At 39.3% G+C, this 24,747-nt stretch overlaps 1 protein-coding gene across 1 annotated transcript; it reads right to left on the bottom strand.

The window, feature by feature from the left end:
* Positions 1–4: 4 nt before the first annotated feature.
* On the bottom strand, positions 5–24,747 carry ANXA2 (annexin A2; the record flags this gene model as incomplete). The annotated part of the gene is made up of 12 exons (XM_010075465.1): positions 24,700–24,747; positions 20,384–20,483; positions 12,411–12,505; positions 9,130–9,243; positions 6,097–6,187; positions 4,767–4,846; positions 4,377–4,436; positions 3,614–3,707; positions 2,793–2,888; positions 1,751–1,809; positions 952–1,074; positions 5–28 (listed from the first exon to the last, which is right to left on the bottom strand). Coding segments are annotated over exons 1-12 (984 nt in total), but the record flags the coding sequence as incomplete, so codon positions are not given.

Here is a 24,747-nt window from a genome sequence, read left to right as displayed (position 1 = left end):
CCCTCTGGTAATCACCTTTCGTGTCTTGCTGTAAAGCAAGGGAAGAAAAATAGAAAATACATATGAGGAAACAGTCAAAAAATGTGAAAAGTACATGCATCATATTCTAAACCTGTGGGATACACTATGTTTCACAGCTGAAGCCCTGTCAGCCTGGAGGACACTATCTAGACTGAGTTTTACTTACGTGTGAACTGAAATGATTTATCATTCATGCAATACAAATGCAAGGCCAAGGGAGAGACATTTTGCTATGAAAAAGAGTAACACAACAAAGAAAAGCTGAAGGACTCAATTCTGTTCCTTCTCACCGATTACTGTAAAAATCATACATCAAGTTCACTATTTTGAAAATTTGCTTTTAATCTAAAATGGACAACTTTCGGAAAATATTCTGGCGTAAGATTTTGACTGAACTTCATCTACACAAAGAAAAATGTATGAGATGCTGATGTGGGGGTGGCTAGAAGACTAGTTTTATAAACGGATGCACAAGCTCTTTACCTATGCCCCGAGTTAAATAAAACCTAGCATGTATAGCTCCTGCCCCATCACAGAAACGGAAAAAAATCACTCTAGCTAAAAAGCCTACTGCTTAGGCACTGAAATGAAAGAGAGCAGCAATTTAGATGCTCTATTTTCATTCAGCAATCGTAGAGCAATTCTTTTTTTGTTGTTTTCTTTTGGCCTGAGTAAAGGGACAGGTAGAAAGAATTTTCCTTCCTAACACATCAGCTGATTGCACAAAGCTTACATACACTTTCAAGAGGCTGCCGGGTCTACCAGTTGTAAAGTTAAAGGTGGGTTTTTCAATAGTACATGGATAATAACATATTATTCTCACTGCAGCCTCTAGAACACCTCCCATGAATTCCAATGGTATGATTAAACCAATGAAGGCTGCTGCAAAGGCCCCTACAACTGATATAAAAAGAAAGCTGAAAAACTTACCTGGATGAAATAATAGAGAGATTTTCCGTATTTCCTCTTGAATTCACTCTTAATTTTCAGCATGTCAACCTCACAGCGGGAGACCATAATCCTGATCAGAACCTTGTCGCGGGTTCCCTTGCCCTATAAGCAGACACACATTTAGAACTGCAACAGCTGAAACGTGTCAGGGGCCACCATACCTCATGGTAAGAGAGCAAACTACAGGCAACTGAAATGTAGCCATAAAAGATACAATGCATTAAATCTTCTAACTAAAGTCATTATCAAGATCCAGGAATTTGGGCATGAACATACGTTTCTCATCAGCAGTGTCTGACCAACTGCCAGTCACAAATCTAGCTACTTACTGACTGTAAGCAGCAGTTCTGGTTCACCAGGAGGTCTTCCTGGTATTGCCTAATGCCTGTCACAGGCACTTCTCTTTCAGCCCTTTTCTAGAGAAAATGTTTGAGGCCAATTTAGTGTCTTATTTTGGCACTTCAATAAACAGCCTTTACTGCTATCAGCTCTTGGTTACCTGCAAAAGATGTGTCTAACTTTCCTAATTATAATCAACTGATCTAATACAGATCATTAGTATTGAGACCCCTCCCTATTATTTCCTTATGCCAGATGCATCTGAATAGATGGTCTATGCTTCTAACCATTAAAGAATGCTTTTGAACAATACTAAGTCATTGTTAAATTATCTAAATACCAGTCACACATCATATGAATAAAAGCACCTAAGGAATTAAAATCCGATGAAAAAATGGCATGATAAAAATGAGTAAAAACAAAGAACAGTCTTCCCTACCTTCATGGAATCATACAGTCTGTCTGCAAAATACAGCTGCTTGTTCTGAATGCACTGGACTGAAGAGAGAGAAGAATAGTTAAACATCGTGCTCATGCATGGAATAGGAGAACACATAATCTTGGAGCCATTTTTAAAGCATGATAAGTAGTCAAAATAAGGTTTTCAGCAAAGGTTTCGCCAGAAGGGGACACAGAGAAATTATTTTTACTTGATTTGTTACTTAGAAGTTGTTTGGCTAAACTTGTGGTAGAACCACAAATGCTTACAATCTAAGAAAGTATTTCCCTCCATTGCTAGTATCATTTCAGAATGCTAGCCCTCCTCTGCACACACCACAATCCATTCTTCCACTTCCAGAAGCAACCTCTTTTCTGAAAACACTCATTGTATGCTAATCCATGAGCATGAAGTCTCCCTTTCAAGGCTGAGCTCTGTTTATTCTCCATTTACGTTACAGAGCTCTCAGTTCACCTTTAGTCTGAAATGGATTTTCCTCTTAAAGAATTTCCTCTTAAACTTGGTGACATCCTTGTCATCTTCATCTCATGTCACAGTACCAGCCTTACACCCTGCCTCCCCACTTCAGAGAATTCAGTGCCAAATCAGCTCTTTTATTAGCCTTTAACATTGTCCACAGCCTGTCTTCTCCTCTCACACACACTGTTCTCTCTCCAACCTATGTCTATATTGAATACTATATTGAATGTGTTCAGCCATAGTTCCAACTTTTTTGTTGGTTTGGGGAAACAAACATTAAGCCTCTATATCAAACAAAAGTGGAACTAACAACAGATCACAAAACACATGGATTGTTATTTTCACCTGGAAAGCAAGGTTTATATTTTGCAGAGAGCAAAAGTATGCTACTTCTCAATACCCATAATATCCTAAAATACACTAGTAGATCAAATTATGCCACAATGTCCAGTTGATTTCTCATCCAGCCACAGAGGAAGCCAGCCCTATCCTTATCACGATACCCTGCAAGAGCACTGGAAAGCTCCTATCTAAAGATAGTCTTTACTTAAGGGTAACTCACCAAGATTAAGGAAGGCATTCTCCAAATCTCCCTTAACCTCCTTCTTGATGCTCTCCAACATGTCATATGGGCTGTAGCTCTTGTACCTCTCAAACACTATCACAACAAAGAAAACAGGTGAAATCAAAACCAAACCAGGAAGTGGTAAAAGTAACCACCCAAATCAAAACCAGAGACAGCACTGCAGAGACACATGATTAAAAAATATCTGTCCAAGTCCTTCTGAGAAGTTTGTCTCAAGTACAGCCTACATTTGTCAGCTGTTAGTAAAGTTCCCATGTTATGGCCTTTTTGTTTTCCTTGACCACCTCCAAAATCTGGCAAAATACCATCTCAATCCCGTACTAGTATTTTTTTAAACAACAGTGATTTAGGCCCTGACAAGTCTTCAAATGTCTTTTCCATGTGCTTCTTACAGCAATATCACAGCTGCCTTTGAGTCTTCACTGTCATCTGAACACATGATATAGCTAGGCTACCTACCCTAGGACACATGGAAAAGCTAAAGGATTTCTGAAGGTCTCCTGCAGTTACGTTTTCTAGATTTGTAATGTTTTTGTTCTCAGTGTATGACACATAACTGAGCAGTTACATCTCTGCAAAAAAGAGCCCTACACACATTCAAACTGTGAGATTAATGCATCCACAGAAATAACTATTTCTGAAAAAACTGACGGCTTGGACATGAATTAAAATTTATGACATCTATGTTTTGTGAGTGCTTCTCACACTCATTTCAACTATATCTGGGACAAGAGAGTTACCACTTCAGTATAAGTTTCTCTTACAAGAAAAAAATAAATCTGTCTCTTGAATAGTACCTTTCTGCAGGTGGGGAACACTTCTTTCAGTCATAATGTTGATCCACTTGGGTACATCAGTTCCCTTTCTCTTCACACCAGCATCATAGAGCTCCTGGGATTAGGATTAAAAGCAAAATGAAAATCAGGAGTTACCCAAGAAGCCATCGCAAACGTAAACAATTCCCTTACTGGAAAACAAGCACTACTGGAACTCTGTCAGTGGGAGAAACACAAAAGGACACATGGTTGGGCAGATCACTAGGACAAGATCTATGGATCTAATCTGAAACTAAGACTAATTAGTTTGTTTTTATCTCTATGTACAGGTTTTACTCTGTATTTAGCTCTGTTTACCTCAGCAAACCTGCTTTTGACAGATACAGATGTAGTAAGACAGATACAGATGTAATAAATAAGCATTAGCAGCCGCTAAGTTCCATGATACTTCTCTCAATCTTACCCAGTTATGTGGTTGCAATCATTGCTCATAATGTATGTGTTTCCTTTTGGTAAGCTCTCTGTCTCAATATGTCTAAGGGAAATACCAGAGAGCTTCTGTATAGGTATGAGTGGATAAGTAGCCCGTGAAAACTGATAAATGAGGATACCAGGATTGCAAGTGGCAGATACGTTGATAGCATGCGAACATTACTGTCCCAGACAATCTGAAATACACACACCTACTTTCATAAATGCTTCTCACTCCCATGACATTTCTACTTTCAATATCCCCCAAAGTGTGATCAACCCTCGACATTTAATGGTCATTAACACCACTTACCCTAGCATCTAGGTCAATCAGCTCATAGTCAATCACAGAAGTATCTTCACACCTTTTGCCCTTCAAACAAGGATAGCAGTATTTAGAAGTTTAACAGACAGTAAGCAGTCTGCTATACACATATTCCTTTCTCTTTGATTTTTTTAATCTGAATTTGCTAAATAATTAACAGTATGCTCCATCCCCATTGTGAAGCTGATGATATGAATGCTGCACTTCTGTCAAAATATTTTGCCCTTCAACATTTGAATATTTTTTTCCCCAAAAGACAGTCAAAATAAAAGGCAACTTAAAAGTGAATCAGAAATCCAGTTGCTTTACTGGCAGCCATCAGTCAGCTACCAAAGGGAAGGCACATTAGGAAAAGTGGAAAAATATGAACAGATCTACCTTGGCCAGGGCAACCATTAGCTTGCGGAAGTCACCAGATGTGTCTGATATAATGTCCTTTTCCAGTTCTGTCTTGTACACTAGAAAACAGAAAATTCTCTTCAAGGAAATGGTGTCCTACAAACACTGCTTTGTAAGAAGAACAGCTGCTAATTACTGTGCTTTATGCACATAAAAAAACAGCTACAATCTAAGTCACACTTGGAAGACAATGAAAACAAACGCAGGCTTGCATACAACAAAAACAACATTGCTCCAAGCTAGTCATGAGAGTTGCCATGCTGTCATGGAAAGAACAGGAAAGCCTAAGACTATTAAAAGGAAGGGAATACTGTTTTCAGCTCAGCATCCCGTTAGATCATTCTTAGCTGCCAGTGCAAGTTTGCTTGTGATAAACATAGCATTTGGACCTTCTCCACTCGGATTTATCACCGGACAACTGCAACTACAAGTTTAATAACAGAAAAAAGCTGTTACGATAAATCAAAGGAATGCTGTGTGGATTCTGGTCTGGTGTCTAAACACTTTAATTGCCAATATGTATTTTTTTCGATACCGGCCATTAAGAACTACTTCAATTTTGCTTTTCTTTTTTGACTTATCCAGCACCTTACCAGAATTGTTTGACAACTACTAAGCACTAGCACACAGCAATTTTCTGCATTTCAGTCTATTTGTGGTGAAGCTCAACTGTGAAGCTGAGGGAAACAAACAGGCACTGGACAGCTGCCCTACTGAATTGCAATAAACCCAAACAGCACGGCCAATATAAGAAATATTAAAGGAAAAGTAATATTTTTTGAGGATGGATCTTAGATCACTCTTATATCTACTTATAATCAACTAAGAATTATAGCTTCAATCAGATAATCTGCTTCAGAAAAAGTTGAAAAACAGAATATATGCTTTTATGAAATTTTATTCCATGTCTTTTCTGGCAGATCTATCAAATAAACTTACAAGCATGCTTCAGTAGATTTCAGGTACACCTACCCATTACATAATTGATCCCAGAATCCATAAATCTAACGTAATTAATTCTGTCCCTATGTACAGAATGCACGTAGCTTACAAAAAAACTCTTTTGGACACAACTTGTAAGAGTAGTAAATGCTCTCCAATTTGTTTGCTACCAAGCAACAAGATGAAACTGTATAAACACACAGAAACATCCAGGACACCAGTACAAAACAGTATCTTATGTCCAACGGCCAGAGAATCAAATCAGATGTTGTGTAAACAACTCACATACTCAAATTCACATTGAGGGGAACTTATCCAAGTAATAATGTAAAAACACAGTACATTGAAACTTTCAAAGTAAACTTACTTTCCCTGTAGACTCTGTTGATTTCACTAAGCTCCTGATTAGTTCGCGAGCAGATGATTTCAATGAGTGTGTCTTCATCAGTTCCCAGACCCTGCAACACAAATAGGATTCAGTTAGGTGCTAGAAATGAACAGGTACACTCGAATGGTTTAAAAGTATTTTACAGACATCTCCTTTCTCCTACTCTAACAGTTTCACAACCATTCAGGGACATTTTTGGCTAAATGCACCTGAGAAACCCCAGATGGAACATTTTTAGTTGCCAAATGCTACTCCAATAGCTTTGGGAGCCTGTGGATATTCTCTCTGGGCAATGTGCATTTGCTGTGAGTGTCTGTGACACCCAGTGGCCTCCCCTCCAGCATAAATGGACGAGATCAATTTATCATGGCCCATGCGTGGCTGTTTTCTGTCCATTCAAAGCACAGGAGGAAAATCTGATTCTTAGCAGGCAAATGGACAGTAATCAACTTGCTCTTCCTTGCTTTCTCTCCCCACCTCCCTCCATACAACTCCTCCACTGCAAAGCCAAGGATGACACCATCATTAGCCTTGGCCTTGCCTCCAAGTCAGCAAAGACTTAAGTATGTTCTCAATTTCTAGCTAACAAATAGCCCCTCTTGTATTGTCCATATTTCCATGTACTTCACAATGCACAAATACAGATGAAGCAACATTACTACTAGCTATACTAAGAAATAAAAATTTATTTAGTATAATACGGTTAATATTCAGATTTTATATTTTTTTAAAAAGCTGAATGAATTGAGAGGTCTTATATAATATTTCAAAGCCATTTCTGTGATCAAGGTCAATGAAGAATCAGTACTTTGAACTAAGCTGCATCGCTACCATTTAAAAAATAATATGGGTATTAGCAAAATTACAAACAAAAGCAAATTAGCAAAATTTAAAAATTAGCAAAATTACGAACAACATAAAAATGTATCAGCTACCAATTAAACCTTATAGCGACTCAGATACTCTAAAATAATGTGGCTAGATCAATGTGCTCTAAACCTTGTTCAATTATTTTATAAACATATTAAAAAATAATTGAAATTACTAACACTACTACAATACTCTTGCTCCTGGAGAAGACTAACTGGGATGAGCTGAAGATGCTTCTCTCTCCAGTGACCACTAAGGATGTCTGGGTTACTAGTTGGTAAAGCCACCTGGCAGCCAGATGCCTCAATATTTTGAAACCAAACTTTTTAAAAAAATAGATTCCACTAGTAATTTTTTCATTCTGTTCTGTTTCTTACCTACCAAAGCTAACCTCATCATCTCCCAGCAGACAGAAAAAACACTGATGTGCCTCCTGTTAGGATGCTGCTTGTTAAGCCCATCCATAACAGAATGTAATTTTGTATGTGGCAAACATGGTTTCCACAGGACTCCAAGAGGAGTCTGATGGGTAACATCTTGGGAAAACCTCTGATGCTGCAGTCTTTCACATGTGGAAAATGGACGTAACTATGTGGAAAACTACCTTCTTGGAAAAAGTGTCTCTATTGAAGAAAAAAAAAAAAAAAAGAGAGAGAGAGGACTAAACCCAAGCAATTTTATAAAACTGTCTCACAACTAAGAGAATTAGGAAAGGTTTCCACAGAGTGGTTCTAACAGGTATCTGGGGAAGAAATGAAGGCTATCAAAATTTAAGATTGTCCAATTTTTTTCAAGTATTTTGGAAGAATGTGTACTAGAAAAAATAATTAATTAACTCCTCAATGATAACTTTATCCAACTTTGATTTCCATGTCATAGCTTACTATGCTCTATGTATCAAGTAAAACTCAAGCTCAGGCAAATTCAGAACTTTAAACTAGGTGCTTGGGAGTTGGGAATAGCTGACCTATGGAGTGAATAGAGTACTCTACATTTGCGGCTACTCTGAGGTAGTGACTTAGTCTCGGGGCGTAAATACAGCATAAATGCTATATAAGTTTATGCTCATCCTAAATATAACATAACAGATGTAAGACATCAAAAAAACCCCCAGAACCCCCAAGACAATCTGATTCACAGCAGACTATGGCTAGCCTCTACTATAACCAGAAGAGGGCAGCAGCCGATTACTCAAAGAAGGGATTTGGCCCACAATCGAAGAGTTACCATATCCATACTGGGTTGGTTTTCTGGGTTTGGGCTTTTTTTGGGGGGGAGATGGTGGAGGGGCTGTTTTTGTTCGCTTATTTGTTTTTTAACTCTTTTTTCATAGCCTAGAGAAATTAATTTTTTTTTTGTCTTGTCTGAATTGCAAGAGACATATTTTAATACTTGTATTTTAATTATTTTTAAAAAATTAACATTCAGAATTTAAGTGATGGTGATAATTAGAAATTCCCAAACCTTTGCTTAGAAAGGTGAATGCACTGGCATGAACACCTCTCAAAATCTTGTTTTAGTGGCCTGCAGAGTGGATACTTCTAAACTAGCAAACTATTCCATGCTTGCCTGTGATTGTAGGGGACTGAACACAGTGACTCACTGCTGCGCTGTTTCTCCAAAGACCACTTTTGATGCCCCGCCCTCCTCCTTGTGTTCTATACAGAGGCAGGTCTGGCACAGGATGTTCTTTCAAGATCACTTGTATGACCCAGTAACTGGAAACTACTGTTCAAGCCTGTAAATGCTAGCAGAGGATTTAATGGCTCCAGCTAACAGCTCCTCTCTTCATGTTTTTTTTGTGCTGTGAACCCATATATTGTTTTTAAGAGCAGCCAGCAAAGCAGCAACAAGCCAAAGCAGCCTATCGGTTACTCCTGACCTGATGAAAATTACTTTTTTCCTTAAAGAGATGATTTAATTAACAGTTTAATAATCACATAGTTACAAAAATTCTCTCATTTTGGATACCTTGCAGATGGATACTTAACCTGTAGTAAAAAAAAACCAAACCACAACAAAAAACCACAAAAAAACCCAAACAGGACATCTTTGAAAACTGCAGCCTTGGATATGAAGCCCATACTCATTCTTGAGACAGCAACATCAGACTAACATACTTAATTTTCAAAGCTCATTTACCTTCATGGCAGCTTTCAATTCAGAGGCATCATACTGTGCTGGTGTCTTCAGCAAGCCCAAGATCACTGCTTCCAAATGACCTGACAGAGCAGACTTGAGTGCTGCAGAAAGTTCCTGTAAAAAAGGAGGGATGATGGAAGAAAAAAAAAAATCTCACTTCTGATCTCCAGAGAATTTAGCCTGCAGTGCTTTAAGTCTCCAAGCCTGCAATGGTGTTTCTTACACAATTGACAAGGAAACAGAACATAAACAGTTTTTCTTTTGTGAAAGCCTAAGAAAGAAATTAGGGCAAAGGAATTTTTTCTCATCCTTTGAAAATAAGAAGAAATCCACCGGTGGCTGACAAAGTGCTGGGAAGCATGGTGCAGACACATCTGCACAGCTCCACTCCAGTCTTGAAGCACAGACATTTTATTGGAGCTAATAAGCACAGACAGATCTGAGTTTGACTCCCTGCGGTCAGCACGTCTCCATCATACTCCCATAGTTTTCCCAGTAGCACTGTATTATTTGTGTTTTTCCTATTATCCCAGCCCTTTACTAGCTGAGACATCGGAAAACTGACTACACAGTTATTCCACCGTACAGGCCCAGTTCCCAAACAGCTAGCTGAGGAGAAAAAAAATCATCCCTCACCACAGAAAAATTATCCCTGCATTCAAGGAAACTAGCAGAAGTGTATAGCCAAAGTCTCTATTCTTAATGGTCACGTCAATCCTCAGGAAAGACACAGTCAGGTACGGTCACAGGATGTATACAGATCTGTAGCAAATAAAGTCAGAGGCATGGCCTCTTTTATGAGTTTCAGATGTAGTTTGAATAATGCTAATTACCAGCTTCATTGCAGTGTAGTGACAAAGCTGAAAACCCTGGGACCAAGTCTGGGGTTCACACAGACCAATGTATTCCCTAAACTGAAGTCTAGCCTTCAGAAGAGAATTGCTGTGTTTCAATTGCTGGTTTCTACACTAACAACTTGTGAGCTTCAGGGGCAGGGGAAAAGGGGTAGAGAGAAAGTGACTTCAGTGAAACTGCAGAAAAGTTTGTACCAGAGGAATAAAGAGCCAAGGCACTTAGTTCGTTTCTAGTCACCCATTTAATCCAGGGCACTAATATACACTCATGCTGTATTATGCACTTACTGCATGGATTGACCAAGACAGCAAATGGGGGTTTTGGGCATCTGCTGGCTTTAGTCTAAGAAATGTTTCAGTATAATAAACTCAGTTTTGGATACAACGTTCCATCATTTATTTGTGTGAAAGCAGGTTCTTCAGACATCAGCTGAAGCAGCAAAGATATCGCATATCTGTATAATACATTTTAGGACAATGCCACGAATTCCAAATAGCTGAGGAAAGTTTTTGCAATCTTTGCACCTTGGTATGAAGGCTGAAGGAAACACAAATCACTACCTCAAACTGAACCAAGCACCTGCCCTCATATTAGCAGGCTTCTGGAGAAATAAGGTCTTCTCCCCCTGCCAGGAAAGCAGGGTCTTCACTCCGCCATTCTCTGCCATGGCCAGGAGCGCTCTAAGAGAGAAGTGGGAAGCAGATAACTGACAGATATCATTAATTTATAAATAGTGAAGACAAAAGGCTTTCATACACGTTCTGAATGAGTATCTGGATATTAGCAGTTAATTTCAAATTCAATTCATTTCAAAGTCAGAGATTATTAGCAGCAGTTAGGACCAGGCAGACACATCCAAAGACACACATGACATGCAGAACCCTCATTACTCCCTGGTAGCTCCATTAATGCCGGTGATGGGGAAAGATTGCATAGATCAAAGCCTGTTCCTCAAGATTACCAATAGTTTCTATTAGATACAGCTCAACTAAAATGAATAAAAATAGAGGTAGACCTGTGACTTCTTAAAATCATAATGATCTATTGAGAAATCCTGCAGCAGACGAAATGAGCAGCCTAGAACAACACTACACATTGCCAAAGAAATCTGCACAAACTGTTGCCGAAGAAAACCATGAGACACTGTTCCTAGAAGATATACCTACACGTCTTTTCATATCCCACTTCCTCCTCTCTTGCCATTCACTTGTTTATTTCACTGAGTGGTTTCTACTGCAAATTTCCATCCTTTTCTACAGACTGTTTTGTTCTTTGGCACTGGTTAAACTTGATAAATTCAGTTTGCTCTTGGGTTGCAACAAATAAAAAAGTTGAGAGAGAATAATTTGGATGAAAAAAAAGTTGCGTATTTTCTTGACTGTGTTTTTGTGGTCATGCAAAACACTTAACAAAGCTTTAAGTGATGCATTTCACTACTAGGGTCCACTTACACACAAGATTCTCCCCATGCCCACAGGGCGTGACCACCAGGGTGCAACCACGTGCCCACATGCATGCATCCAACTTGTGTGTGCTTCTGCATGTGTCTGTATCAGCCATGCATAAAAGCCGTCCAATTTCCAAAATCTAACTCTAGATTTACATTTGGTTTCAGATGAGCATTGTGAGCTGCTATTGGAGGACTACCGTTTGGGGTCTGGCAAACCTGAAAGAGATACATTCATCATAATCCTAACTCTATACAGATTTCCTCTCTTTCGTGGGCATAAAACTTCAATTATGGTAAGATTCTCAAAACCAAGAGTCAAGACAACAGCTCTTGCCTTCTAGATACTAAGACTCATTACACAGAATTCTACACACAGATTTCTCTCCCTCAACAGATCAGTACCAAAGGTATTTCTGACAGGATAATACCAAGTGATAGTTCAACTCATTACATCACTTTATTCCACATCTGCGTTGTTTGTAGCACAACTGATTGCAGTAATTTCTCATTTAAGATAGCTCTATGAACAGAAATAGAATACATTCCTTATGCTGAGCTGTCTTAACCAAAAAAAAAAAAAAAAATCCACTAAGGTATCTCAATTTTCTCTTTTCCTCAAACTGAAGCATTTCATGTCAATTGCTTTTCACTATCGTTAAGCATATTTCACCAGAGAATCCTGTGGCTGGCTGGCTGATGTATCATCCACTGTGATTTCTAGAGGTGCTAGGAGACCACTGTCTCCAACAGATTTCAGTCTCAGTTGTGCATACTCCACAAATTTGCAAGTCCCACTAGTTCTGAACTGTGACAGCATGGACAAAGGACACACATCTTTAATTTTGGTGAAAAGATAAACTAAATGATACTTATCTCCAGTTTACACTCAGTTAACTGTGAAACATGCAAGCCCTGAAAAAACTATCTGTCCACAAGAAAAATATTTAATACACGGTGTTCCTTCATATTTTGCTACCTTTTTGGTTCTCCTCTGATAGGCAAAAGCAATATCCTGCCTCTGTTCATTGCTGCGGTTTGTCAGGATGTTGATGATGGTGACCTCATCCACACCTACAAAGGCATAAGAGAAAGAGTTAAAGAAGCATCCTCGTTACTGTTCTCTTTGTACTAGTATGCTCTCCAACACTCAAAACATTGCGTATGCACTGTCTGGAGCAAAGCTTAACAGCTCTTATTACTTAGTATATGCCATGTCCTGGCCTTGGAGAGAGCTCAACCAATTACAGCCCAAATTTTTGATGTGATGCAGATCTTTGTGTACACAGGCATGTATACACCTCCACAAAGTCTAGTTTGTAACCGGCTTTGCTACTTCTGTTTTCTGCTTCACTTGTGTGTCTGTGTGCTTGTGTTCAGTCACACACTATTCTGCAACAAAAGTTGCTCCAGAACACAGGCTTTAAAACTGACATGAACTTGTACTCACTAAAGCCTGCCCTGTCACTTCAGCAGAGTGTTTTCAATTAAGGCTCCTTAATAAAGCAGTTGTATTTTCTATCTAACCCATAGTCACTTAACTATCACTCCAAACATAAAAGTGGGAAAATAAAACAGGATATTTCATTCCCTCAGCAGGTCAGATGCTCAGAAGATGAAAGGGGTTTTTGACACTGGAAGAACTACGGATGTGCTACTTTTTTTGAAATCATCACTGGAAGATCCATGCCAAATTCTAACTAGCGTGCCTAGACAACTTGTATGCTCAAACTCCCAACCTATCTTTTAAGTGAACTACATATCAGTAAAGGTTTAGTTTTAAGCAAAGTTTTCCAAGTCCATGCAGTTAAATGCAACTGCAGCCTGAATGCAGGGAAATCATTAAGATTTATTGTAAGTTAAAAGCCAAAGTGTGTATCTAGGGTTAGACACTTTGGCTGTCAACAGAACCTAATGCACACTACAGCTTAGAACCTGTAGGAGGTTGTCAATGCAGACAGAGAAAAACCTTTTACGTTGTACAGGAAGCAGGACTTCCAGATGCTACTTCCTAGATACAGCTACTCACTATGTTCTCTCCAATGCAGGCAGCATCTTGTAACTTGTCCACTTGCTCCTGCCTACTGCTACTAACTTCCATTTTAAACTCCCTCCCATTTTCCTCACTTGCTTCTTTCAAAGTGGATACTCCTGAACCTGTGTTCTTTGGATTGACACAGTTCCTCCTCTGATCACAATTCTCACCTGCAGCTTGGTCTTGGTGATTCAAAAGACAACCCAGAGCCTGGCTGGACTGGAGGCTCTTGAGCTTCTTGAGATAAACCTGGAGCATCTGACTTATCTGGGTGTCCTGTGACAGGGCTCTAACCCAACTGACATACAATTGCCATGCCCTGATAACATCCAAGTCTCTGAAACTGCTCTCTGCAAGGGCAAGTACTCTTTGTTTCCTCACATCAACAGAAAAAAGCCAAACAAGCTGCATTTATATTCCCTTAACTAAGCATTAAAGTTATATTAAATATCTTCTCTTACTATGAGAGCTTATAGAAACTGCCCTTGCAAGAAGCCAGTCTCCATCACTCAAAGAAAAATGTTTAGAAATGCAAGCCCGCCTGCTACAAGGTAAAACAAAAGATGTGTTAGCAAGAGATACAGAGAAGCCAGGGGAAAAAAAAAGATTTGGAGTAACAAATAAGAAAAACAGCATGGCACACTTCGACACTGAATGTATCTGAACAGAACTGAAAAGGTCAGCCCAGGTGTACTTAATCAAATGGGAGGTGGCCGAAATTTCAAAGGGCTTGGGTGAGGACACAATAGCCCGGCTCAAGTAAAATATCATTTTGAATTTGATTTTCTTACTCCGTTTAAAAGAGCAAACAACTACATTTTTGTAGGACAATTACAATATTTTTCTTAGAATGCTTTGTAAAAAGATACAAATGAAAGAATTTGAGTCCTCCTCCCCAATTCTCCAATGCACATTCGTGTCTGTATCACTTAATTCAGCCCCTGGGTACAACGTCCATTTGTGTTTCACATACATGATTGGTTAACCAAAGCTGCCTGGACATGCCATTCGAACACAGGTGGAGAATAACAGCACAGCTGGAGGTAATGTCCAGATAATAAAGTCTTCCAAACAAAAGAGTCAGCATAGCTTATAAACGGACAGACAGAGGAGACAGCTAGAACAGCCTGCGTTGTAATGCTCAAATATCGAGCTATCCTATAGCTATGCTGTGTAACCATTTGTTTTGGACTATTTCCAGACTGACTGGGTGAAGCTTAGAAGACGCAAAACTGTTTCTACATATTGCACATCCAATACACTGCATATTCTTCTGCAAACAGAAAGATGATGTATAACTAGTCATTTTTTCTGGTGAGTTGCATGACAGGTTTTGAAGCAAATAGGTGGCTCTAATCGAGAGGTCAGAACAAGCGCGGAGTTTCAGCTCGGGTCTCTCCATTTACTGCAAGTATTATGAATAGCTTCTTTCACATTTGCACACACATTTTTTTGATAAAAACAAAGTAAAGACTGGATCAGCAGCTACTTGCAGGACTTGGACCCCTGCCAGAACCCATCTACACTTTCCTTTCTACCCAAAGTCACCTCACAGCAACTTGAAACAAAGGACTGCAACAGATACTATAAAATTAATCATATAAAGTGTGAAAGTTGCAAAAGACCTTTTAGCCCCCGGCTACAGAATCTAAAAAGATGAATCAAATCCAAAATTCCTTTCTCCCTCTTCACCCCATTTTTCATGATAAAATAATGGACTCGACAGCCTCACGTCCTTAGCTCATGTGAGGCAGACCTCCATCAGTGCTCCTATTCACACATGGTTGGCTGGGAAAAGCCAAAGGGCCCTGGAAAGCATCATATGTCTTAGTTATCAATTTTGGTTTGAAAACATGCTGACTGCACATTTTAGCCATAATCTACTCCTGCACATTTTTAAGTGTTCCCATTTTATAAAAGAAAACAAAAAGTCCAGAAACGGCCACACACAGACAGACACACGGACATTGGGCCTTTCAGCTGTTGAAAGGCCACAGCATAAGCCAGTGTCTTAAGCTTTTTAATAAATTCTAAATTTAAACCATTCCTGGCATTCAAAAATGGCAAATGACATTTTCAAGTTTTATCACAATTGTGATAGATTAGAAGGCTACAAAGGACTGCGTCCAAGGTTCTTACTCATATGCTTTGTGGATGGAAATATGAAGTTAACTCACTGCTCTGGCATTTAATGGAAAAAAAAGTGCTCGTACTTCACACTTGGGAATCATGCTGCATGGACAGGATGCTGACTCACATCTGCTGAGGTGGGGTGGAACAGGAGAGCAGCTCAAACATTTTTGTTTGCTGTTCACTAAAGTCTCTGGAAGGTTCAGGGTAATGAAACAAAAGTTTATTTCCAAATTTATTCTGTCTGGGCAGATTTTATCAGTGCATTTCTCTCAATGGGCAACTGAAAATTAGACATTGTGGCTCACAGTTTGTTTTTTTTTTTTTTTAAACAAGAAAATTCCTTGCAGATGGAAATGTATTTGATGGGGAGGGGAGGAGGGGGGGGGAGTAGATTAAAAAAACTCCAACCCTCTGATTAATAACTTTTCTTCTGAAAGAGGCAATCTGTTGCGTTTTTAAGATTGGAAAAAAAGAAAGAGGAAATTAACATAACCAAAATGATCAGTTAGAGTTTAATTTTTTTTTGTTTAAAAGACACTGTACTTGAATTTCCATAGGCCAAAACAACAGCGCCAGCATTGTTCTGAACAAAATGGATGGCATGGACGAAGCAAGAACAGAGCTACCATCCTTTCACTGTACACGAGCTGGCATACATTCATTCAGCTCATTTACTAGAAGTCTGTTCTCTCAAATTTCATTTTCAAAGACAGCACAGACAGAATATCAGAAGCTATTTCTGTCCTAACAGCATCTAGGTACTACAGAGATGAATGAAATGGGACTGCAGTTGGCCTCAAATTATTCGTGGGAGACGCCCATGATTAGCCCTTGTGAAACCTCAACACCATTCTGCCATCTAGTACCAACACAGTCCCAGGACTATTCGACACAGCGCATGATCTGCAGTCTCTTTATTTTCCTTGGACAAAACCCTGATCCAACCGGAGTCAAAGGGAAAAACTGAGATAAGACCATAATTTCAGCTCTGCTATTTTGCTTGGCAAGATCTCATCAAACTCAAACCACGTTGCAATGAGATATTTCTTTACTGATACTATTAATATTCTGAATATGTGACTGATGCAGTTTGGTGGACTTCAGGCACTACCTTCCTCACCAGCATGTCAACAGATTCCCTCTAAACTTTTACTTTATACCATTAAAAACTCTGTTAAAAGGTATGGGCATGATGGATATACTATATAAATAGTGAACTCAATCTTACAGAAGACCCCTGTTACGCTTTACACCTCATCATTGTTTCACCAATTTCTGGATATAATGCATTTATTATAAATGTATGTTCTAAGCACTTTCCTACAACAAACCTGTGTTTGAATTCTGACAGTTATGGAATAAAAAAGTATACCATGAGACCTCAATAAAAGGTTGTGGTTTAGGCTGAATGTAATTAACTACTCACAACCTTGTCTGACAAATTCTTTAACAAAGTATTCGAGGCACACAAAGTTACAATGCTAGGGAATAACTCTGAAACAGAAGAGAGACACTTCAGCAGTCTTCTTTCCTACAAAGAATTAAAAGGAAACCTAACACATGCTCTGTTAGTACTCTTCTAGTTCATTAGTTTCTTCTATTTAGGCTCATGTACTTGAGCTAGTCTATACCCAGGGCACAATGGAGCATTATACAAAAATTACACAGCTTCTTGTCCTATACAGCAAAAAGCCAACATGGTGACACGCGAAGGCACTAGATTAACTCACTACAGAAAAACTAAATAGCATAAAAATGAAACTGGCATATCAGTGACATTTATTACAAAAGGAACAAGCCAGAACTGTAACAAGTTATTTGCATCACACAAACTCGAGGTTGAACTATTGCTGGTTTTATATCATCTAGAGCCACTTTTGCACATCTCTCTTTCTAGGCTGTTGGATATCTATAAAACCCCTGCATTTAATTCAGCTCCACTCAAAGCCCAACAAATGGCCGGGCAATATATTTGTGCAGCATAGTTCTTGCAGATAGATCTAAGCCCCAAGAAACACATCAAAATACTTCTCACAGATCCCTCAACAGATAAATAGATGGCTAACCTCTGAGGAATCAATCTGAAGAGTATGAACGAATGCTGGAATATTTAGATATTATATAGAGCAGAACAGTCAGACACTCTACCCCAGATCTTTGCCCTAAAACAAATACACAGCTGTTGTTTAGCCAGTAAAATAAGCTTTACCCACTTTACACACAATCACTAAAATGGAGATTCATGACTGATTCAGGAAGTTTGCATTACTGGGAAACAGCTGGATAAATAATTAGATGGTAGCTTTTCAAAACTGGCCCGCCCTGACTGCAAACACCGTACCTGCATATTGTTTATATAAAAATGCAGAAGGTATCCCCAAATGATTTTTCCCAGAGATCAGACTCCATGGGATATCACTTCCACAGTACTGCTTTATAAAGGACACAATTTCAAAGACCACCTTGATGATTGTGAAACACAGGCCCACTACAGCATGTACAAACCCAGATTTTTGACACAAAGAAAAGGCACGGGTTTCAGATACCAGTAGTCCTTTATCCTGTATAAAGCCCCCAAATGCTTGGTTCCTACGTCCATGTTTTTTTGGAACTGACCACCTCAACCTGTAAAACAGCTTGCGGATGTATTTACAACCTGTTACGTTTCTCTCACTGCCTTAAAACGAGATGAACAAGTCACATCACTCTTCACAATTCTAAGATAGCTTATATTGCTTATTTCTACCTTCCGCATACAATGCAAATTGCTAGAGAATCAGTGATGCTTCCTAGGGAAACAGGTAGCTGCTGTGGGTATCTACTGTTTGTTCATTATGAGCGTCACATTTTTGGCTCAAAAACTATGAAGATATTTCCCATAAATATTTTAAAATGTTTTCCTGCAGAAGAATTTCCCTGTGTAGCTGTTTACATCAGTGTTTGTAGAAAACCAGTTTGTGTCTGGATGATTCAGAATTTTCATTTGAAAAAAACCCCAAATGTGTTTTAGAGAGTTCACATCTTAGCAAATCTTTTAAATTAGTAGATTAAAAGCTCCTGTAACCAAGTATTCAAAGTGCACCTGAAAGATGGGTCCTAACACTCTTCTTCTTTATTTCCCCCAAGAATACTTCCTTTGAGAGTTTTAACGGTGGAAGATTCAGTATTAAAAACAAAGAGATTGTCCCCTTTAAGGCCACCTTCCCAAAAAAGCTCCTCGATAGCAAGCTAATAAGCAGAGATAAACTCAATCCTACAAACACGCAGGTTGATGAATAAGTTTCCCTATTATTTGTTCAAAGGGTTGGGAATATCTCTCTAACGAAATGTTTCCACGTATCTTAAAAACCAACTCAGCAAACTGCTTACCATTGTTGGAAGAAAGTGAAAAAACGACACGAGCTTTATTTTCCTGACTGGAAAAGCTTTTGTACTGCCAAGGATACTGCAACTTCCTTTCGCATAAAATAACAGCTTGAGTGTGAAAATGTGTAAATTTGTACCCATCCTGAAAGCCTGATGGTATATGTGACATGTTTACTTTTGTGCTATAATCAGAGATGAAAAAATTAAGCCCAGACAAAACTCTAGGTACACACAAAGCATCTCCTGCCAAACACGATGACATTCACTCCTCTCTTGCAAGAGGATTTATTTAAAATAAAACCAAACCATAACATGATTCAAAATCAGAACTGAACCTACTCTCATGAGCAGACAGGGGATTTCTCCAGTTAAATTAATAAATCTTGCAAAAGGAAGCCTCATGCTTGTTAGGGAGGGGCAATATTTTACATTTTATAGCAAGTCAAACATGTGCTTTGTTGGCACTGATGGAAGACTCTGCATTTCTTTCTAATGAGAAACTGTTTGGCATTTAAATTTCTCCCTCTCCTAACATCTACGCAAAAGCTACGCCCAGCTGTTGCTTCTCTGGCCGGGAAGAAATCTAGAGACCCTTTCTTTGTTACAGAGCAGGACAAGGACAGAGGATCACTGCCCTGGGAGTACCACCAAGGTTAATACCAGAGTTGTAGTTCATACTGCCTGTACTCTGGATTGTTGCAGTACACCAGGCTTTTCCACGCAGCTGCATCTGTCCCCTGTTCCACCATGGTCTCCTATCAGTCAGCAGCAGTGGTGGATCCCCACACTGATCTAAGGAGATGGAAGCCCACCTGAGAGCCTGGCTCAGGGAAGCGGAGGGCTCTCACACTGCCCTGCCCCTGAAACACTGCAACATCATTTCAGAAACTAGATTGTTTCTAGGACTTTCTTTGACTCCATAATAATACAAGATACGCAAGCATTTAATTCAAAACCCAGGAGAAAATATTCAAACCATCCATATTCAGCTGTCTGGAGAGCTGAAAGGAAGAAGAAGCATCCAATCCAATAATCAAGAAGAAATCCATGATTCAGAGCTTGGTCTCAGATCACTGCCACAGAAGTTGACACTTCTTTCTCAGTGGCAGAAAAGTAGAAGAATTTGAAGTACTAATGAGTCAAGAGAAAAAAAAAAGCAGACATTTTCAGTGATAAGCTCAACAACTCTTGGCTACAAACTTCAAAAGCACATTCTAAAGCACGCGTTAATAGAGTTCAAAATCTAACTCTGTCAAGATTTCATCAGTGACACCTGAGAAATCCACATCTCCTAAAATAGGTATCCAAGAGTAAGGATGTGAGAACATTGGTCCTGAGATGCTGCTTTCTGGTTTTTTTTTTGCATGCCAGCATTCCGTCTTACCAGCAGAAGCAAAGCCACGGCACATTTTCCTCACCTTTGGTCTTGATGGCTGTTTCCAGGGCTGCAGCATCCCGGTCAGCATCAAAATTTGAGTAGGCCTTAACTGTAGCATATGCACTCGGTGGGAGAGAATGCTACAAGAAAAAGAAGAAAACCAATTTCAAAATTAAATCATGCAATCCTGTCCTTGCTGCAGTTAATAAAACAGGTACCTCTTGGTTAGCTGGTATTTAGCCAATTTTTTAAATACAAGAAAATATCAGGTATCTGTGAAAACTGAATTCTGCTAAGAGCCACCAAACTCTGTTCTCCTGAGGAGTACTGTCCAGAAATCCACTCACAGTTACACTTATTATAACAAAAAATACATACAAATAGATTATATATTACCGCAGCAAAAGCCTAACCCATTCCAAATCTCCTCAACAACCTTAACCTTCTAAAAATCTAGAGTTTTCTGGATAGATCTGAAGGAAATGGACCAAAGAAAGCTAAGTCAAATGAAAGTTGAAGTATCTGCTGTCAAAGTCTGAAGGATTTTAGATGTGAAGCCCATACTTTACTTTGGATTACAGGCTACACTTAAAAAAAAAAAAAAGTAATTACAATCTCCTTTCGGAATTCTATGCCTGCAGATACTTGGTTTAAGCACCACGAGGCTAACAAAACCAAATGACATTTCAAATTACCTCTACTAAGAAGACTTGCAGGTAAGTTCACTTAATAAGCAGTAGTAACATTTTTGAAGTTATCAGATTTTATCGGCTGTTTATTATCGTCCTCTCCTGAGGACTGTAGCTTCCAACAGGAGGCCACCAGAACAGAGAATCAACTCTTCTCAGCTGCTTCAGTGCAAGCTAACAGCTTAGCTTGTATCGCCTTCCACAGGCAGGTTCAGCTAAACCACAGCTTTTCATACAAACAGCTGAGAAATATTCACAAATCCCACTCTGCTGAGTTCAATTTAGAGACCTAAACCTCTGGCAGCAAGGTGCAGTGACTAACACCTGAAATTGCCCTAGCTGTTTCCTCAGTGAACAAACGACTAAGCTTTCTTGATAAAGATCCCTGGAAACTTTTGTTTTGGTTCCTGACACCAACAGAGCACCAGGTTCATAAACAGGACAAAGCTATCTTAATACCCCTGGAGGATCTTTTTACATGCAAATTGTTAAAAGGAGGACAAATGTTAACTAAAAAAATTCCATGTTTTTTTACTACCTTTGCCTCTATTCTGCAGAGATCACACTGTCCTGAATAGGTTCCTCTGGCAGCAACCACTGTGCCTTCCTGCGACAGTCTGTGTTACGGTGCGGAGGTGGGAAGTCAAAAAAGCACTGATCAACTGAACCATTCTTTCTCTTGTCTCTTCCCATCAGCTCCATCCAGCATAGTGGCCCCAGTTTGGCCCACAGCCACACCACAAAACAGCCGTTAGCAGACTCAATTACCAGCAGAAACAGCAAATGGAGGTGTGCAATGCAGCCTCAGAAAAATCCGTGTGCCCAAAAGATTCCTAAACCAAAGCCCATTAGTATAGGCAATCATACAGCATTTCTATCTAATTAACCAGCACTGCTGGATAATCTGAAGCAAGTCACCTGGTGAGTTTAGCAGAGCTGGGTACATCTCCTTCCACCCAGCTCCAAGTATTTTCTGAGTCCTTTGGACAGAGTATTTTACTATAACATGATACCACACACTGAGAAAATACACAGCATATTTGCAATTTGGGAGCCATCTTTTCCTCTGTCCTTCCACCCAAGGCACACAACAAGTTGGATTCAGATCCCCTGACACTGGTCAAAAGACCCAGCAAGCGCCATGTACATACGTATGCCCAGGAACGACAGAAACCTTTCGCTGGCTGCTCTACCAGTAAATGGACCGTCTTCAAATTCAGCACCCACAAAGATTACACTTTAGTCTCTCAGGCGACTGCCTCCAGTACTTCAGTAGAGTAGACACAGGTCTCATCAGGGTGACTATTCTGCCTATGAAAAACAGCCACTGAAATTCCAGACTACATGGTCTCACACTGCCCTGGTACACCGTAGTGCTGGTACTATGTGTTTTCAGACAAGAGAGCTTTTCCAACTGACTTTCCATTTAGTTCAATACAAAATTTTCCAGGACATGGCAGTGAAAGCGCAGCTAGTGTATAACTCCATGAGGAGTTTCAGCCAGACTAAAGCAGAGAAACAGGTTTTTTTTCCCCCCCACATATCTAGCATGCCTCAGAGGTCCTCCAACTGGTTTTTACACCTGATGATTTCAATCCAATTGGCAAGAGCAGAACATGAGGGAGAAGCACAGATCACTAACAGGGAAGCTGAGAAGGCTCTATTTCTTCTAAAAAGAACAGGACCCTTTCAAGATATCTACATCTCAGTATTTCCTGTCCTCAAAAAAATCACTATTCATGTTTGAAAACCGAGTAACCTGACATCATCCGGCAAGTAACCTATGAAGTCTCGACTAAAATACAGGCTTCCCATTCCCAGTGCAAAGATAGAGAATATGATGAAGAACAACAGCAACATCTTTGTTACAGAATCCTTCTATAGTCTCTTGTGGATAGATGCAGAAACTGCAAGCAGAGATTAACTCCAGCTCAACTCCCTCCCCTTTCTTAAAGGAAGGAGAAAATAGTACCAGGCTGAAGCACGCAGGCCAGTTAATAGCGGCAGTTTCTTCATCTTGAAACAAATCAATCGCTATACCACTGAGGCAGAATGTACAAATTCCTTATTGCACAAAACAGGTCTTGGATTCAGCTGTGACTATTCTATACCCTCAAGGTTAAAAACTTTTTTTTTTTTTTTGAGAAAAATGGGTGGTTGAAATATTATGTTTAACGTCAGTCAACTTGCTGAATCATTGCTTAGGGGAACCGAGCAAACCCTTTATGCAAACTAGCTACTCAATAATTCTGGCTTCCAACTAAGGATCTACTGAACAAACCAGCTGCCTGATATTTCTTGCACACTATGGCAGGATTTCTGGTGAAAACGCTGGCATGGAGCAGGAGTCAAATTTGACTTTTGCAACTACTCACAAGCATCATGGAATAAACATTTCTGCCCTCGAGAACAGATTGCTCAGGTATTACTCCAAAAGTAATTCTCCATTGAAACAGACACGGCCAAGAAATCTGAAGAGCTGACTGCTTTTGCAGTGCAATACCAGTTTTGTTACTTACCTACAGTGCACTAGCCAGTTCTCTGCAACAGCTGTTTCACAAAGATCATATGGTACAATTTATTTCACAACAAGTAACAAAAATAGGCAAAAAGTTTGCTTGTACTGAGCTCAGATCTGGAGTTACTGGCTATAAAATATAAAAGTATAACAGGTTTATAAGCAACACAATGAAAATATGCATGGGTAGGATTCACTTCTTCTTCAGTGACAATCACAGAACCACAAATTCATGGTGTGATATCCTGACACACTGGTAACCTACCATCTAATGTTGCAACGTAAGAAATCAAAGAGAGTGTGGCTTTCCGGTATTTCAGTAAAACTATCCAACAAGTGCAGATGTGGTGGAAAATACACAATCAAAACCAATATTCTTTATGCTTTTTGAAAGAGAAAATGAGAAAAGAAGTTTGAGAAAATTAGGTTTTTCAAGAGGTAGTTTGGTTCTGGTGACAACCATTATAGGAATAAGATCCTCAATATTTTAATTCCAATTAAGTCATGCTCTCCATTTTTAATTGAAAAGTGAAGAAAATGAAAAGACAACTTGGAAGGTATCAGCAAAACCAAACACATTTCCATCTTCTCTTATCATCCTTAACTCTCTTGTTCCTTTAGAAGAAAGATGGACCACAGATACAAACTAGATGTTCAGTTTGTCCTGTGACCTCTCTCATATGGCCCAGCACATGGAACACTGCCCATGCTGCTGGCCAGTTAGAAGAAGTATCATCAAATCTAGTCGTCTCATACAACTGTCCTATGGTTTGCAGCTGCTTTGAGGCTGAAAACTGATCACCGCTGATCTCTTCTTTAAGTAGAAGAGATGTGTGGAATCTTGCAAACTGTACAGCTCAGTACAATTGTTGGTAGAGAGTCCTGTAAAAGAAACAAGCTGTGGCATTTAAGTAAAACACATTTTTCCTGTTTAGATAATACTACTTACATCTCCTTCAAGACTGAGCTTGCTTAAAATTTCATGGACAGTAGACATCTTGAAAGAATGCTGGAGGAAGAGGGGAAGAGATGTGTGGAATCTTGCAAACTGTACAGCTCAGTACAATTGTTGGTAGAGAGTCCTGTAAAAGAAACAAGCTGTGGCATTTAAGTAAAACACATTTTTCCTGTTTAGATAATACTACTTACATCTCCTTCAAGACTGAGCTTGCTTAAAATTTCATGGACAGTAGACAT

The sequence above is a fragment of the Pterocles gutturalis genome, unplaced genomic scaffold, assembly GCF_000699245.1.
Source record: "Pterocles gutturalis isolate BGI_N339 unplaced genomic scaffold, ASM69924v1 scaffold28247, whole genome shotgun sequence".
Classification (NCBI taxonomy): domain Eukaryota; kingdom Metazoa; phylum Chordata; class Aves; order Pterocliformes; family Pteroclidae; genus Pterocles; species Pterocles gutturalis.
Note: the sequence above shows the minus strand (reverse complement) of the source record. Positions and strands in the feature narration are given on the sequence as shown.